This window comes from Rhinolophus sinicus, chromosome 15, assembly GCF_057876585.1.
Source record: "Rhinolophus sinicus isolate RSI-liver-muscle chromosome 15, RSI-T2T, whole genome shotgun sequence".
NCBI lineage: Eukaryota > Metazoa > Chordata > Mammalia > Chiroptera > Rhinolophidae > Rhinolophus > Rhinolophus sinicus.
The window spans coordinates 73,026,529-73,043,746 of NC_142515.1; the positions used below are offsets into that span (position 1 = coordinate 73,026,529).

General features: G+C 56.2%; 1 protein-coding gene across 1 annotated transcript; it reads left to right on the forward strand.

Moving 5' to 3' along the window:
• Positions 1-6,275: 6,275 nt before the first annotated feature.
• PLK5 (polo like kinase 5 (inactive)) lies at positions 6,276-15,339 on the forward strand. Its single transcript, XM_074337457.2, is given in 16 exon segments — positions 6,276-7,312; positions 7,895-8,008; positions 8,151-8,267; positions 8,631-8,760; positions 8,932-9,019; positions 9,121-9,216; positions 9,884-10,082; positions 10,241-10,367; positions 10,560-10,633; positions 10,816-10,900; positions 11,186-11,263; positions 12,351-12,507; positions 13,913-14,042; positions 14,123-14,196; positions 14,198-14,231; positions 14,960-15,339. Coding segments are annotated over 16 exon segments (1,797 nt in total). The 5' UTR covers positions 6,276-7,204; the 3' UTR covers positions 15,146-15,339.
• The last annotated feature ends 1,879 nt before the right edge of the window (positions 15,340-17,218 follow it).

A 17,218-nucleotide genomic window follows, 5' to 3' on the forward strand; every position in this document is an offset into this window, starting at 1 on the left:
GCTCAGCCCCAGGGGCCAGGCGTGGGGGGCGGAGAGCCCCCTCCCAGCCGGCACATTCCCGGGCGCTGTTGTCACCAGAAGACGGGCCCCACCCCACCTCCCGCCCTCCCTGCCAAGCCCCCGGGCTGCTAGCAGCGGCTTTGGAGCCAGATCCAGGTCCAGAAGACCCCAATTCTGCGCGGCCGATGGTCCCACCCTCTCCAACCTCAGTTTCCCCATTCGGGCAATGGAGCTGGCAGCGTCTCCACTGGACACTTCCAGCTGGACTTCAGCTCTGCACGGACTGGCAAGTTCAGGGCTTCCCCCACACCACCCTTTCCCGCCGGCTGCTTCCCGGCCCTGTCCACTCAGGGATGCAGCAGGCTTCCTCTTCTTGCCACTTCCACCGGCACCTCACTGTCACCCATGGTGCCTGGTGGGCCCCTTGAGGAGACGGGTCACCAAAGGGGCGATTGGTGGATTGCCCCTCTGCCCACAGGCATGGCCAGGTTCAGCTTAAGTGCCCCCTCTTCCTGAAAGCCCATTGTGGGGGGTCTCCCAGCCCTGACCACGGGATAGGGGTGGTCCAGATCCCTCTGCCTTACAGCCTAAAGCAGCTCAGAGGAGACCCACTCAATGCCGTTCATTCAGTCAGCATTTACTGAGCACGGTAATATGTGCCAATATAGTGGTGGACCACCCAGCCAATCAGGCAGTGAGGGAGACTGCCCCTGGGAAGGTATAATCTCACCCTGTGATCCGGGCACTGAAAGGAAACAGCCCAGGCCCACTGAAGATGGGGAAGGGGGTGTGGTCAGGAAAGCCCTCACTGAATAGGTGAGTGCCACAGGAGGTGGGGGGAAGGGTAGCCCAGAAAGAGGGAACAGCATGTGCAAAGGCCCTGAAGCTGGAATAAGAGAATAAGGGAGTCAGGAAGTGGGGTGGGTGGAGAAAGTGGCCTGAGAGGGGGCGGGGATGAGGTCAGAGTGGGGAATGGAGCCATGGGAGGTGGGAGAGTGTGCTCTAGCTTTGGAAAAGCTGCCCCTGGCTGCTGTGGGGGCCAGTAAAGTCATGAGAGGCAGCAGCAGGTGTTCTGGGCAGGACTGAGCCGGGGTATGGGTGGAGGTGAGAGCAGTGGGTGGCTCCCAGCTGTTTGGGAGCAGAGTCTGCAGGAGTTGCTATCAGAGCCCATGGGGGAGGTGATGGGAAGAGGCGAGAAGCTTGGCCTGAGTGACTGGTGAAGGGAGGTGCCCCATTTACTGAGGGGGACAGGCTGGGGGTTGGTGGGAGTAGGAGGGTGAGTCCATTAGTCATTTCCGGATGGGTCTAGGGTGAGATGTCTGTGGATCAACAATAAGAGGCTGGGAGTCCAGGGGTCATGTCTGGCTGGAGACGGACACGTGCGCATCCCCTGCACATGGAGGTGGTGTTCCGCTTCGTGGATGACATACAGGGCGTGCGTGTGGACAGAGTGGGTGGTGGAAGAGAACGGGTGGCTGTGGGGTCTCAGAGGCCACAAGGCCTGTGTGGGCAAGATGAGGACATGGACCAGTGGACCAGTGGATTGGTACTGATGGAGGCAATCGTGACCTTGATGAGGTTAAGCCTGGTTGGACTGGGCAGGAGAGGAGCAGGCAACCTCTGCTGAGCACTGACTGTGTACCAAGCTATGAACTGGGGCCTGGGAGGCCATCAGAAATAAATCAGGCCTGGCCCAGGGACTACACAATTGCCACCCCTGCAATTGCGTTGTTCCCGGAGCCATAGCCCACGGTACTATGCAGGGTGTGCATACAGTAGGCATTGTGTCCTGCATGAAGCATACATAGAAGGTGTTAGGCTCTGTAGGGAATATATGCAGCAGGTACTACATCCTATAGAAATGCATACAGCAGACACTTTGCCCTGCATGGAGTGTATACAGTAGGTAATGCATCCTGTAGGGAGAGAAGATAGTAGCACTGAACCTTCCAAGAAGTGCATACAGCAGTACAGGCACTGGACTCTGCAGCCAGTATATACAGCAAACACAGTCCTGTAGAAAGTGCATATAGCAGGCACTGCACACTGCACTGGGGCCCTAGGGCTTGTGGGGTCACCAAGTGGGGAGGGGGATGAAGGAGTGGAATCCCCCCCCAGTCCTTGTCTCCCCTGGGTCTCCGGACACCACCTCTGTCCTTCGGACATAACAACTGGACCCAGCAGATTCCTGGAGGGTGAAGACTGGAGTTCAGCTCAGAACACCTGGTACAGGTGGGGGGTGGTTGTGAGGTTCAGAGGCCGCAGGTCCAGTGGCGTCTCAGCCCCTCACCCCATGCACTGGCCTAGACCCAGGTCCAGGGGCAGATGGATCCCTCTACTCTGAGCTCCACCCTGGACCCCCTCCCTGAGGCAGGGCAGGACGGGATCGGGCGAGTACAGTGGGTCCAGTGGAGGTGGGTCAGCCGGGCTCCTCCTCCTGGGGTCTCAGGGCCTTGGGGCTTAGAAAATGTCCGCAAGCAGATCCTGTGGCCTCCCCATGTCCCCTCCCACAACTCCCTGTGCCCCTCATGATCCCTGGCGCCTGGCCCCATGGTCCCAGGACACTTCAGCCTCCTGAGTTGACTGAGTGGGAGGGGTCCTAGATCTGCCCAGATGTCCCTGGGCATGTGCATGGGTACAGCAGGAACTGGGACTCACTACAGCCAAGATCCCCCGTGAGAACTGGGATTACCACCCAGAAAGAGCTGCCCCAGGGACATAAGAGGCAGGAAACAGAAAGGGCCAGATTTCTGAGACTGTTGTTTGCGTCTCTGGATCGAGCCATACCTGAAGCCATCCATCCAGTAGTTTCCACTTTAGTAACTTTGGGTTTCTGAGACTTATAATCAAGAGGTCTTCACTAGTGGGGAGCAGCGTCCTTTGCATCATCCTTGCTCCAGACAGGTCATAGTTCTCATGCCACTGACCCAGTGACTGAGCACTTCACCTACTGCAAAGTTGCCCCTGCCTTGGGGGCTCCCATATCTGATGTGACACTCCCAACTGCTTCCCGTAAGAGTAACCCTCTCCCCCACTTTAAGGGGTTGGGACACTGAGATGCAGATGGGTGAGATCACACGCAGTGAGACTCGGAGGGTCTGGGACGACTCCCCACCCACATCTGAATGGGTGCCCTGAGCTCCTTTTGGGGCAGGGGTGTGGCGGTGCTTATCAGGCAGGACCTGGAGGATGAGGGAACTGGACGGAAAACGTTATGAGGGAGAGGGTGTTTCCAGCAGAGGGAACAGCACGTGCAACGACCAAGTGGCCAGAGGATCAGGGTGAAGCCCAGGCCAGAGTACAGGGAGCAAGCGGGCCGGCTTCCTGGCCAGAGAGGGGCGGGGGCCACACAGGGCTCGGGGGCTGGGGAGCATGGGACGGTGACTCAGAAATGACAAGTCATCTAAGGTCTGCTGTTACGTGATAAAATCAGAAAAATCAAGCCCGATATGATGGCCATTCATATAAAAGTACACGTTCCTATAGACTCAGCCAGGAAATCAAGATAAAGCCCTGGTGTTGCCCACACTGATCTTGGGTGAGGGTGCAGGTGACTTTATGTTACTGCCTTCCAGATCTGGCTTGCATTTCTTGTAATGAACTCCTAATTCTCGTGTTTATTTTTAAAATGAAATTTTAATTTTGAAATCGTTTTAGATTTACAGAAAGTTGCAAAGATACTACAGAGTTTCTCTCTACCCTCTGTCGTCAGAAGTATACTGTTCTCTCCCCAAAGGGACCTGTGGACATGTCACCTCACGTGGCATAGGAGACTTTGCAGATGGATTAAGTCAAAGACCCTGAGATGGAGATGACCCTGGAGGATCAGAGAGGACAGTGATTCTAGAAGGATCCAATGACAACGGACGCTGGGAGACTGGGAGAGGCAAAGACAAGGTTTGGCCCTGGACGAGTGGAAGCCAAGTCCCCTGCCCCCAATGCTGGACCAGTCTCAAGGCAGCACCCTGCCGCAGTCATGGGGTTTCTGGAGCACAGTGGCAGGGTCCCCTCCCACTGCTCTGCTCACGAGGCCCTTTCCCGAGGGGCTGAGCTCATGAGTACAGGCATGAGGGTGTCCACACAGTTCAAAGGCCAGGAGACCAGAGAGGTGCCTGGAGTTGGGGCGAGTCACATTTATCCACGTGCTCCTACCCTGTCACCTTCTGGGAGAAGGTGACTGTGCCAAAGCTGACCCCATACCCAGCCTGCAAGCCTCCCACGGATGGCCTCCAGGAGTCTGCTGTCTCAGCAGCTGCCCCCTCACCTGCAGCAGGTATTTTGAGCGAAGCTTCCCGCACTTCTCCCGGGAAATCTGCTGAGTCTGGGGAGTTATCTCAGGTCAGTCAGAGCACAGAGTGGAGGGAAAGAAATTCTATGGCCTGGGTATGGGGGATCAGGTGGTAGGTGGCCAGGCGGGGTTCCAGCCCAAGACTACCCAGGCTTCCAAAACCCTGGGCAGGGGTCAGCATGGGAGGCCTGGCAGCCTCGTGAGCCCTGCCCCTTTGCAAAACTGATCCTAGGATTGGCACCCAAACTATGCCTCAGTTTGCTCATTTGTAAAGTGGAGGTTTTAGTAAGCCTCCTCAGGCTGTGGATTTTTTTTGGGGGGGTTGGGGTGGGCTGGGGAATCTAATATGTTTTTCCTTTTTTTATTTTGGCAAAATACACATACCAAACTTTACCATCTTAACCATTTTAAGCTCATGGCTCAGTAGCATTAAGTACAATCACACTGCTGTGCAGCCGGCCCCACCATCCATCTCCAGAACTTTCTCATCTTCCCCAACTGAAACTCTGTCCCCATTAAACACTCACTCCCCTCAGCCCCTGGCCCCCACCATCTACTTCCTCTCTGTGAATCTGACTTCTCTGGGGACCTCACAGTGTTTGTCCGTCTGTATCTGGCTTATTTCATTCAGCATAATGTCCTCAGGGTCCATCCACGTTGTAGCAGGTGTCGAATGTCCAACCTTTTTAAGGCTGAGTAACAGTCCAATGTGTGGATGGACCATACTTTATCCATTTATCTGTCAATGGACATTCAGGTTCTTTCCTCTTGTTGGGAATCATGCTGTTACGAACAGCTGTTTTCCGTTTAGTCTAGTTTTTTCATTCTAGGGTGCTGGGGGAGAGGGTCCCTGCTCAAGGGGGTGCAGGCTGGGAACAGGAGGTCTCTTCGGCCCTGTTGTGGAAGCTCAGCCAGGAAAACCCAGTGGGTGGCCAGGAAGGAGGCAGACTGGTGTCTGTGCAGAGGGTGTCAGCTGACAGGCAGGCTGTGTGGCGCCGGCCAGGAACTTCTGATTTATTCCCACCAGGAGGCTTCTGGGTGTTCACTGGGCTCAGCCACCCGCCCCAGCGTGAGGGCTCTGCCTGCCCTCCTGTGGGGCTGGAGGGACAGTTTGGGGCAGCAAGGGCTCTGGACCCACTTACTTACACTTCTGATGGGGCTCGGTCACAGCCCAGTGCTCTGGGCTTGCATGTCACTTCCTGAGCCTCAGTTTCCTCATCTGTAACATGGGGCTAAGAACAACACCTACCTCTGGGACAAGCCACTGCCCGGAAGGGGCCTGGCTTACTCATGCATACCTCTGGAACCTTCCCCAGCCTCCTGACTCCACTAAGTCCAGACGATCTCCTGGCAATCTTTGTCTGCGGGCTGGGCAGGCCTGTCTTGAGCACGCAGATCCCAGCACAGGTTCCCCACATTGGTCAGTGCTTATCAAATACCTGGATTAGCACACAGATGGAGGTGTGCTAGCGAGAAGGGACTAGCTGTCTGCCCTCGTGGATTCCCAGGTGACAGTGAAGTGACAGCTCAGACCCACAGGCCCGTCAGGGGCCCATCTTCTGTTGCACTGCACCTGGTTCTAATTAGCAGGTGACTTGGGCTCCCAGGTCACAGCCAGCTGGCCCCTTGCATTGGCCTGGAACACTTGGCTCTGGTGCTGAGGCTGACCCACCAAAGGTTCTTGAGTTTTGCTCCATCAAACGTACTGGGGCCCCCATTTGACCTGCCAGGTGACCATGTGACAACTCAGAAGGTGTTTCCTGTCCCCGGTGGCATGGCTGGGTCGGATTCTGAAATCTGGTCTCTGGAAAATTCCGAGGCCTGATTCCAGCCACACGGAGCCCTGCTAACCCCTCCCCACTCGTTGTGTTATGTAACATTTTGGGATTAATGCGGAGGCAGCCAGAGGCAGCTGCCGGGATTCAAACCCAGCGCTGTCCCTTCCTTGCTAGGTAAGTGACTTAACCTCCCTGGGCCTCAGCCTGCCTACCTGTAAAATGGGGACAGGCCAGTTTCCATGTCGTCAAAAGGAGAGAATGCAAGGAAAGGGCCTAGACCTGAGGTTGGGCTACAGCTCAGAGATGCCCCCATAATGTCAAGAGGGACCCAAGTCCACCCATTTGTCCTCCCATTCAACTGTCTGTTTGGCTGCCCCGCTGGGAGTCACACCCCCGTGCCCACCCATTAGTCCCCTAATTCTGTTCCTTCTCACTGCTGAGCATCCCTCATATGACACCCCCCAACCTCTGCCTCAGGTCTCACTCCCCTCCCCGCCAGCCCCAGGCCCAGAGATACTGAGTTTCTTTCTTCTCTGGATTCTGCTGTGCCCCCGCAACCCCTGCCCCCACCCCCCTGAACCCTCCCACCCCTGTGCTCAGGTGATTAAGTCCCAAAGTATCATGTGGGCCCCAGAAACCCATCTGCAGGGAGGACCCACACATTCAGAACTAGATTCACATCTCAAGTGCACTTTGGGGTAAGGCCGCCAAGCCCCCAACCCCACACGCCTTTCCCTGGGAGGCCTAGGAGAGAATGAGACAATCCCTCTGGGCCTCAGTTTGCCACTCGGTAAAATGGGCGCGTTGACAGTTCGCAGTTGGCAGGAGGCGCAGGATTGAAAGAGCCAGAGGGATGAGCGCACCAGATTGGCGCTTTGCTGGCGCGCCCTGAGGGAGTGCCGCTCTAGTCACTGGAACTCCCGCCAGCCAGACGTCCCCTCACGCCCACGCGCCCCCCCACACACCTGCCCCCTCCCGTAGCCCGCCAGTCCCTGAGCGTCTGGACTCCGCCCTCTCTCCTTCCCCGAGCCAATAAGACGAGCCCCCGGCGGCGCGGTCCCCAGTACAGCGGCGCGGCGCGGTGGTCCCAACCGGAGGCCAGTGCCCGCGCCGTGCACCCGCCAGGCTCCGGCGCGGGATGGAGCCCGGGCTGCGGTGGCGGCGCAGTTGCCACCCGCCTGTCTCGGCTTTCCTGCGTGACCCGGGCTCGGGGCGCGTCTACAAGCGCGGGAAGCTGATCGGCAAGGTGGGGACCCCGGCATCCCGAGTCCGCAGCCAGGGGACCGGGCCAGGCGGGGGTCCCAGATGGGCAGGTGGGCTGTGCGTACGCGATCGTGAGAGCAGAAGAGCCGGCGTGCATCCGGCTTGTTTACCGGCTGCACCCCGGGCTTTGTCTCTGCGTGTGCCGTGTGCGCGAGTTTGGGGTCTGCCGTTGGGCTGGGAGCCTGGTCTGTAGTTGCTCCTCTGTATGGCGTGCATTGTGTGGCGGGAACTAGTATTTGACTCGCTGTGCAATGTAGGGTTGTGGGTCCAGGGATGTGAGTGTGTGCCTGAGCGTGTAATCAGACTCGGTGCCTTTGTTTAGACCCTGTTGTGTTGTCTCCAGGTGTGTGTGTGTCTAAATGTGTTACACATTTCTCTGCTTTCTGTGCCTTCTGAGTAGATGTGTCCCTGTGCTTTTGTGTGAGCCCGGGAGTTACACTGTGGTCCAAGTATGAGTGTGTGTGTGTGTGTGTGTGTGTGTGTGTGTAAGAGAGACTAGGGCTGGCCACCTGTCCACCTACATGTGTGCGCCTGAACACTGAGGTCACGAATCCGCTCCCTGAAGGGCGCCTTCAGCCGCTGCTACAAGCTGACCGACATGTCCACCAGTGCCGTGTTTGCACTCAAGGTGGTGCCACGTGGCGGGGCAGGAGCTGGGCGTCTGCACCCCAGTGGGAAGGTACGACCCCCGCCCATCAGTGCCCAGGGTCCCCACGCCCACAGCAGTTCCCCTGAGAGGTCCCTGCCCTTGACGGTAGGCTGCATACCCATGGAGGGGAATACTGCATGCGGACTGTGTGCAGGTGGGGCTGTGCCCGCAGGTGGAGCGAGAGGTCGCCCTGCACAGCCGCCTGCGACACCGCAACATCGTGGCCTTCCATGGACACTTTGCTGACCGTGACCACGTGTACATGCTGTTGGAATACTGCAGCCGCCAGGTGCCTCACCCTCCGTGTCTGCTATGCTCATCTTCACCCACCCATGTCCATCTGTACTTATCTGTTTCTACCTGTGCCCACACCAGGCCCATCTGTGCTCATCCTAGGCTCACCTGTGTGCACCTGTGCCTAATTTATTCCGTGGTCACCAGACTCGTCTCATACTCATCTGTGGTTACCTGGGTCCACCTGAGCACAGCTGTGCTCACCTGTGTCGCTCCTGTCCTCCTCCATGCCCCATGCCCCCAGTTGAATTTAGTTGTGACTTCATAGACTCCATGAATTCACTTTGCCCACTTAAGTACACCTGAGCTCACCTGTGTCTCCTTGGTGTTGGCGCTGTGGCCTGCGGGTCACCTACAGTCCTTGGCCCACGTGCTGGAAGCACGGCAGACACTGACAGAGCCTGAGGTGCGCTACTACCTGCGGGGCCTGGTCAGTGGCCTTCGCTACCTGCACCAGTTGCGGATCGTGCACCGGGACCTGAAGCTCAGTGAGTGTCGCCTGGGGAACCCTGGGGACGGCGCAGCTGAGGTGAGGCTACCCCCACACCCGTGCCTGTCCCCCACAGCCATGCCTCTCTCCCTCATGCCCATGTCTCTCTCCCTCACACCTGTGTCTCTGTCCCTCACGCCCTACCTGTGCCTCTCCCCCCACCTGGCAGGTAACTTCTTCTTAAACAAGAACATGGAGGTGAAGATTGGGGACCTGGGACTGGCTACCAGGGTAGGGCCTGGGGGCCGCTGCCACAGGTGAGAGGGAGGCTCTGAGCAGTCTCTCTGGGTGAACACAGGTGAACCCGGTTTGGCATAGGGGCCCCAGCCTTCCTGAGCCCCCCCATTGCCTCTCCCAGAGTGCTCTGTGGGACCCCAAACTTCCTGGCCCCTGAGGTCGTCTCCAGAAATGGGCACTCCTGCCAGTCGGACATCTGGGCACTGGGCTGCATCATGTGAGTGGGGCCCTGGGAGCTCAGGCCCGGGGAGCGGGCAGGAGTGGACAGGTGGTGCCAGGTATGGGGAGGTGGGAGCATGCAAGGAGGTAAGGACAGGCATAAACATGTACAGGGGAAGTTGAATGGGAGGACAGGCAGGTATGAGCACATACACCACAGATGTGGACAGATATGTGCAGGTATGGGGCAGGTGGGAGCATGCACCTGCCATCATTTGAGCACGCAGGCATGAGTAGGGCATATGGAGGGATGTATGTGCAAGGGAGGACACGTTTGAACATGCACAGAGGTGTAGACACATGTGCAGGTGCTAGGTGCACAGGCAGATCAGGGCATATGTACAGGTATGAGGTACATGCAGGGCTGGAGCAAGTGTGAGCATGCATAAAATAAAATTGAACAGGTGCATGTAGGTGTGTACAGGTGTAAGTCAGGTGCATGTAGTTGTACCAACAGCTGCTGGTGTCTATGGAACAGACAGGAATGGCCAGGTGTGAGGAGATGTGGGGCAGGCATGGGAATGTGGCTGGATAGGAAGCATGTACAGAGTAGGGGAGTGTGGGTAGGTATGGCCGGGTGTGCAGAGGTAGGTGTGAGCCAACCCTGGACCAGCCCAGGACAGATACAAGCAGGCACCCAGGTTCCTGCCTGACCCCCGGCCCAGGTACATGGTTCTGACTGGCACCCCTCCCTTCGTGGCGGCTCCCCTGTCAGAGATGTATCAGAACATCCGTGATGGCCGTTACCCTGAGCCTGCCCACTTGTCACCCAACGCCCGCCACCTCATCGCCCGCCTGCTGGCACCCAACCCGGCTGAGCGGCCCAGTCTGGACCACCTGCTGCAGGACGACTTCTTCACGCAGGTGTGTAGTGTCTAGGAGGTGGTCCCCCCCCCGGGGGCTGAATGCCTGGGCCTTCTCCAGGGCATGTCAGCCAAGGCCCAGGGAGGGTCCGGGCCCCCAGGCACTCAGGAGCCCAGCAGCCTGAGTAGAGAGCTAACCCCCAATGCCCCACTCCGAAGGGTTTCACTCCAGACCGGCTGCCACCCCACTCCTGCCACAGCCCGCCCATCTTCGCCATCCCCCAGCCTCTGGGCAGGCTTTTCCGGAAGGTGGGCCAGCTGCTGCTGAACCAGTGCCGGCCACCCTGTGAGTACCTGCCCTGCCCACTCCTCACCTGCTCCTACCTGTCTGACACCTGTCTTGTACTTCACAGAACTGTCATGCTTCTCACCTGCTCTGTGACTTCACATCTGTGGCAGAGCTGGAGGAGGATGGCAGATGCCACCCTCTGCATGGGGCCAGACTCTGCACCCCCAAAATTATTTGTGTCTTCCTCAGGTCGCTTCACTCCTGATGAGGCATCAGGTCCAGGAGAAGATGGTTCAGACCCTAACTCCATGGGATTCAGTGAGGTGAGGGCTCAGGGCTCAGGGCTGGGGACATGGTGGGGAAACAACACGGGTTCCCTCACAGCAAGGCTGGGCAGAGGGAAAAGTCAGAGGTTTTCAGAGTGGGGAGGCCAGAGTCCTTCACTCATTTCGGGTCTCCCCCCAGGGGCTGGGGCTGCCTCTCATCCCTGCTACTCCCTCCCCAGACCTCCCTGTCGGAGAGAGAGCCTCCCGGTCCCAAGGTCCCCATCAACCTGCTCACCCAAGGGACCCTCCGGAGTGACCCAGCTGGTGAGCAGCCTCTGTCCTAGGTGGGGGCTTCGGGTGGGGAGTGACGGTCTAGAGGTGGAGGGCAAAAACCCTACTTTGCTAGGATCAGGGCCCTCTCACAGCCTCAACTTCCCCACCTGTAAAATGGGAGTGATGTCTGGAACCCCTCTGGATTTAAAATAAGATTTTCCTGAATGTGAGAGTTTGGAGTGGCACTAGTTAGAGGGATCCCTCGTGGTGGGGGCCCAGACCTGTCTGTCCCCTCTCCCCTTTTCTCCCTGACCCCACACAGATTTGTCTCCCCAGGGCCTGAGGGGAGCCCGAGGCAGGAGGTAGAGGTGGCCATCAGAAAGCTACAGCTCTGCCTGAACCCTGGACCCCCAGGTAGGAGCCCAGCCCTGCCCACAGGAACCACCCAGTCTCTTAATCTCCGAGGAAAAGTGCCCTGTCCCCATCCAGACTCCCCCTGGGTATTTCTGGGACTCCCAGTAGGACACAGGGCTGAAGGAGGCTTCAGGACGCAGTGACTTCAGGCAAGTCACTTAACCCTCTGTGCCTCGGTTGCCTTCCCTGTGAAAGGAGGCTGATTATAGCATGATACAGGCTGTCCTTGTGTGAGAATTCTAGAACTTTCTGAGACCTCTTTACGATGACTTTATTTTGAGTGAAGTGTTGGGGAGGGTTCTGGGGGGCATCCTCTTTTCAGGGTCTGGGCCTTTGCAATTTGTAATCCAGTTCTGTTTGAGAACCGGAGAGGAGACTGAGAAAAGTGAAGGCAGGAAATGAGACATCAGAACTTCAACCCTGAGCCCGTGACCTTGGTCACACCCAAGATGGGACCCTGTCCCACGTCCCAGAGTCCTGGAGCCCCAACTTCTCTTTCTCTCCCGCCCCTCCACCTCCATCATCCCTCATGTCCTGCCCTACCTGGAGAGGGAGCCCCAAGCCTTTTCTTTCCTGGGGGATCCATTTCGCTTCTCTTTTGTTCAGCCTCCCCTATTGGGTAGCACAAGAAGGACCCCAGACTTTAAGCTTGTCTTGAATCAACTGGAGCCAACTTTTATTTCAACATTTGAAATAAACAGTAAAAAATAATTTGAGATCAACTTTCTGAGAAGCTGCGAAGACAGCACAGTTTGTCTGTCCCTGACCAGTGGAGTTCCCATTTTTCCACTAATGCCTTTTTTCTCTCCCAGGATCCAATACAGGATCCCACATGGCACTGAGAGATTTTTTATTTTTAAGACAAAAAAAATTAATGAAATAAAGCAGAGCCTTACGGTGTTTGGGGCGTTGCAAGCATTTCAGAATTGCTCATCCCCAGAGGGAGCCCGTGATCCTCATGTCCTCTCCTTCAGGCGAGAGTTGCTTTTCTCTTCCTTGGACTTTTCTCGAAATCTGTGCCCACGCGGTCCCTTCACCCAGGCCTCACAGGAACCACCCACTCAGTTCACCTAATCTTTGTGCCCAGCTACACAGGAGCCCCGGGGAGAGCAGCAGCCCATCCTCTCAGCCCCCAAGTGGGTGGATTATTCCAGCAAGTACAGCTTCGGCTACCAGCTGTTGGATGGGGGCAGTGGTGTCCTGCTTCAGGATGGCACCCACATGGCCCTGCGCCCCCCAGGGGGGTAGGTGATGGGGCTCCTGTCCCCTCAGGTGCCAGCCTCTCCCCTTGCCTTTCTTCATTCCTCAAGTATTTATTAAGTACTTACTGGGCACACCTATAGGCACTCACTGCCCGGTGGGGGAGAACAATGGTAAACAAATGACTAAGTTAATTTCAGGTGGCATTTTTCTATAGGAAATGATCTGGGTAAGGTGACAGATTGGGGGGTGGAGGTGGCTTTCAACAGTGTGGTTGTGGAGGGGCTTTCTGAAGAAGTGATGTTCAGGCAAGACACGAATGACAAGACAGAGCCTGTTGGGAACAGCGTTTTACACAGAGGGAATAGCATAGCATGTGCAAAGCTCCCAAGATGGGACCAAGGATGGTTGGTTTGAGGAATAGTGGGGACTCCGCGGAGTGAGTGAAGGGGAGACAGGAAGGATGTGAAGTCAGTGGCCTCGAAGGCCACTGTTGGGGTTGGGGCACAAAGGAGGGGTCTGACTCACTTTTTGGGGGGGGGTAGGGAACAGGACTTTATTGGGGAACACTGTGTACTTCCAGGCCTTTTTTTTTTTTTTTCCAAGTCAAGTTGTTGTCCTTTCAATCTCAGTTGTGGAGGGTGCTGTTCAGCTTCAAGTTGTTCTTTCAGTCTTAGTTGTGGAGGGCGCAGCTCAGCTCCAGGTCCAGTTGCCGTTGCTAGTTGCAGGGGGCACAGCCCACCATCCCTTGCGGGAGTCGAACCGGCAACCTTGTGGTTGAGAGGATGCGCTCCAACCAACTGAGCCATCTGGGAGCTCAACGGCAGCTCAGCTCAAGGTGCCGTGTTCAACCTTAGTTGCAGGGGGCACTGCCCACCATCCCTTGCGGGACTCAAGGAGTTGAACTGGCAACCTTGTGGTTGAGAGCCCACTGGCCCATGTGGGAATCGAACCCGCAGCCTTCGGAGTTAGGAGCATGGAGCTCTAACCGCCTGAGCCACTGGGCAGGCCCGTCTGACTCACTTTTAACACAATCTCTCTGGCAGGAGTGATGCAGGGGACCAGCAGGGAGGTGGCTGGACTAGTCAGCTGGGCAATGGTGGTGACATGAACTGGGATGGTGGCCAAGGAGAGATGCAAGGGGCCTGGAATCTGGACTGAGTTTGCAGGCGAGAAGGATGGAGCAGCCATAGGGCAGAATGGGAAGATGGCAGAAAGGCGGGTTTGGGGGCTGATCTAGGTCTCAGTGTACAGGCTGAGTCCACTGTTCCAGGGGTCTGAATTCAGGAGAAGGGCCAGGGCTGGATGCACAGAGAGGGGTAGTCAGTGTAGAGCTGGTCTTCAAAGCCACCATCTAAGAGGGTGTGGCTAGTTGGGAAGGTGTCCTGGTGTGAGGTGCCCAGGACAGAGGCCATGACAGTTGGCACCGCCCTGTGCCCCTGCCCACAGCCAAGTCTGCTACATGCCCGACCAGGGGAAGGTACAAACATTCACCCTGAGGGACATGCCCAGCCCCCTGGGTGCCAAGCTGGCCGTCCTGCGACTCTTCGCGGGCTACATGCAGCAGCGGCTGCAAGAGGTGAGGGCTGCTGGGGCTGGTGGGGCCAGCAGGTGGGGACGTCACAGCCCTGAGGCCCTTGTGGCTATGTCTCTCCACAGGAGGGGGCCCTGCCCATGCCCACCCCGCTTGCCAGCCCCAGCCTATGCCCGTTGCACTACCTGTGTCCCAGCGAGCCTGCTGCTGCTCCTCAGTGACGGGACAGAGCAGGTGAGCATGCGCCCTCAGGCTCGGGGCCTCCCGGGGCTCAGCAGGCGAGGAACAGCCCTGCCCCCTAGACGACACTAGCTGTTCCAGGGCACACTGTTGCAAGGGGGTCCCCAGAAAACAGTTGGCTCCTGTGGGGTGGGGGACAAAGTATTGACTCCCAAGCATAAACACTGCAAAATTGAAAATAAAATGTGTTGAAATGACAGCAAAATCCAATTCGGGGTTATCTTCGTGTGTGCATTTAGCAGCTTTCAAAATGTCATTTCCTTGAATCATTTTGAAGTTGAGGTGTTCCTGAGCAGCCCCGGCAATTTCTGAGCAATCGGAGCCCGTCCTAAAACATTTCCAAAGCAGTACCATATGATATTTTATGATTTAAAAAAATTATTACATAAAAATTTTTATACTAGGATAAACACCCCTCCCTGTTTAGAGCATGGGTGACGTTGCACTAAGGAAACTGGTACTTGGTGTGGGGCTGGAATTCCCCAGGTCACAGGATTAAGAGTGGGATGACCGTGGGCAGGGGAGTCCCGCGTGAGCCTCAGTTTCCCCTTCTGTAATAGAACCCAGGACTCCCGACTCTGGGAGAACCCCAGGCAGCTGCTGAGACCCAGGTCAGGGGCCTTTAAATCTCCTGTCCACTTGTCCTTTTCCCTGGAGGGCTAAGTCTGGGGGCAGGCCCAGAGGACCCTTCTCCCCCTGACCGTGGCTCCTTGCCTTGGCAGGTCAGCTGCAGTGGACATGAAGCTCAGCTGGTGCTGAGTGGGGGTGGTGAGGAATTGCTCCTCACAGTCTGGGAACAAGGACAGCCTGGCATCTCCTACCCGCTGGGTGTCCTGCGGAGCCATGGGTGTTCCCCAGCTGCCCACCGGCACCTGCTCCATGCTCTCTGCATGCTGCAGAGCATGTAGCGCCCCCAAGAGGCAGAGTGGACCTCTGCATGTTGTTGCCAGGGACCCAGGCTCCATTTCTGTTGCTATTGTTCCCTCAGAGGAGTTGTCCCTGGGGGCAGGTAGGAAGCGTGCTGGGGACATGGGAAGTGGGGGTCCTTGCCTGTGGCATGACTGTTCAACCCAGACTTTTGTTCAGCTTTGTTCTCTTTTCATTAAAGAAAACTTGACTCTGACCGGCTGTCTAACTTCTTGGGGGAGCTTCCACAAGGCAGTGTGCAAACCCAGCGTAATCTCAGCCCACTGCTCTTTGTGGCAGAGACAGATGGGCCAGATTTTCACCAACACAGAAGTTAGGACCAGAGTGGAGTTCTGTCGTGACCGAAAATCCAAAACATAGGCTATTTGCCTAATGGATGGGCAGAGGGAAAACGGATGTTGGAGGCTGGACATGTTTTTTTTTTTTTTTATCTGTTTACATGTACCATGTTCCTGTAGAAAAGAATTAAACCATCAGGGTGTCCTGGCTTTTTCCCACAACCAACTACCTGGATGTATGTATTTCTGCATTTGTTTGTGAAGATCCACCTTGTTGCTTTTCATGGAAGGAGGGAATGGAGAGAGCTGGTGAGATGGATCTGGAGAGCTCACATACCGTGATGTGGCCAGACGTGGGGAGACAAATTGTTCTGCCTAAAAGAGGGGGAAGAACTGGAAAATTCCCTGGAGAATCTGGATTGAATAGGGTGTGTGTGGGAGAGGAACCAGACGGGAGAGGTGAGGCCAGGTGGGGCATCATGGTCTTTTTCTCTTTGTTTATATTATTATTAATGTGAAATTCACAGAATATGCAATTAACTTTTAAAGTGTACAACTTGGGGAGAATGGGTGTATTCACAATATTGTACAACCACCACCTCTATCTAATTCCAAAACTTCTGTGTTATCACCCCATAACATCCATTCCCCTCCCCCAGCCCCTGACGACCACTAACCCACTTCCTGTCTGTGGACGCGCCTGTTCTGGACATTTCCATAAGTGGAATCACACACTGTGTGGCCTTGTGTGTCCGGCTTCTCTCATGAGCACCGTGTGTTCAAGGTCCATTCACGTTATGGCGAGTGTCAGCGCCTCCCTCTTTTTCACAGCTGTATACCACTATGTGGATGGACCATGTTTTATTTGTCTGTTCATCTGTTGATGGCATCATGTTACAAATGACAGAAACCTCCTTCCTAAATGTTATGAGCTACATAAAGGATTGGCTGATGCTGAAATGTTCAGAAGAGGTGGTTGCAGGCCAGGCTGGATCAGAGGCTCAGATGAAGACTAATGCCTTCCCCCCAACCTGCCTCTCTCTTCCTTTCTTTTACTCTTTCTCTATTTCTTGCTCTACCATCCTTTGTTTGGGCGCTTGTGGCATAGTGACAAAGATGAAGCCTGGCACGGGCTGACATGCTCTCTAGCAACCAGGCACCCTTAGTTCAAGCCCTTTGAGCACAGAGCTACAACAGGTCCTGGGGCCTGTGGAGCTTGTAGCCCAGGCTGAGCCAAGTGCTCTGCCTAGAGGGGAGGACTTGGAGCCCTCGCCCTACAAAGAAGGACAGTCCCCAGTACCTGAGGATGCCTGGTTTACCGATGGTTCTAGCCGAGGGGCTGAAGCTTTTTGGACGGCTATTGGTGTGCAGCCCAAAACAGACACCATTTGGTTCGATACTGGGACGGGCCAGAGTAGCCAGTGGGCTGAATTACGGGCTGTGTGGATGATAATCAGCCACGAGCCTGGGCCCCTAGTTATTTGCACTGACAGCTGGGCGGTGTTCCGGGGCCTAACATTGTGGCTGCCTACATGGAAACACCAAAACTGGTTGGTGGGACACCGTCCACTGTGGGGTCAAGCCATGTGGCAGGACCTCTGGGACCTAGGGCAGAAAAAGGAGGTGACCTTAATGCATGTCACAGGTCACTCCCCCTTAGTGTCCCCAGGTAATGATGAAGCAGACGCCCTAGCACGGGTACGATGGTTAGAGCGGGCTCCTGCCACTGATGTGGCCCATTGGCTACATAGGAAATTGCAGCACGCTGGAAGCCGA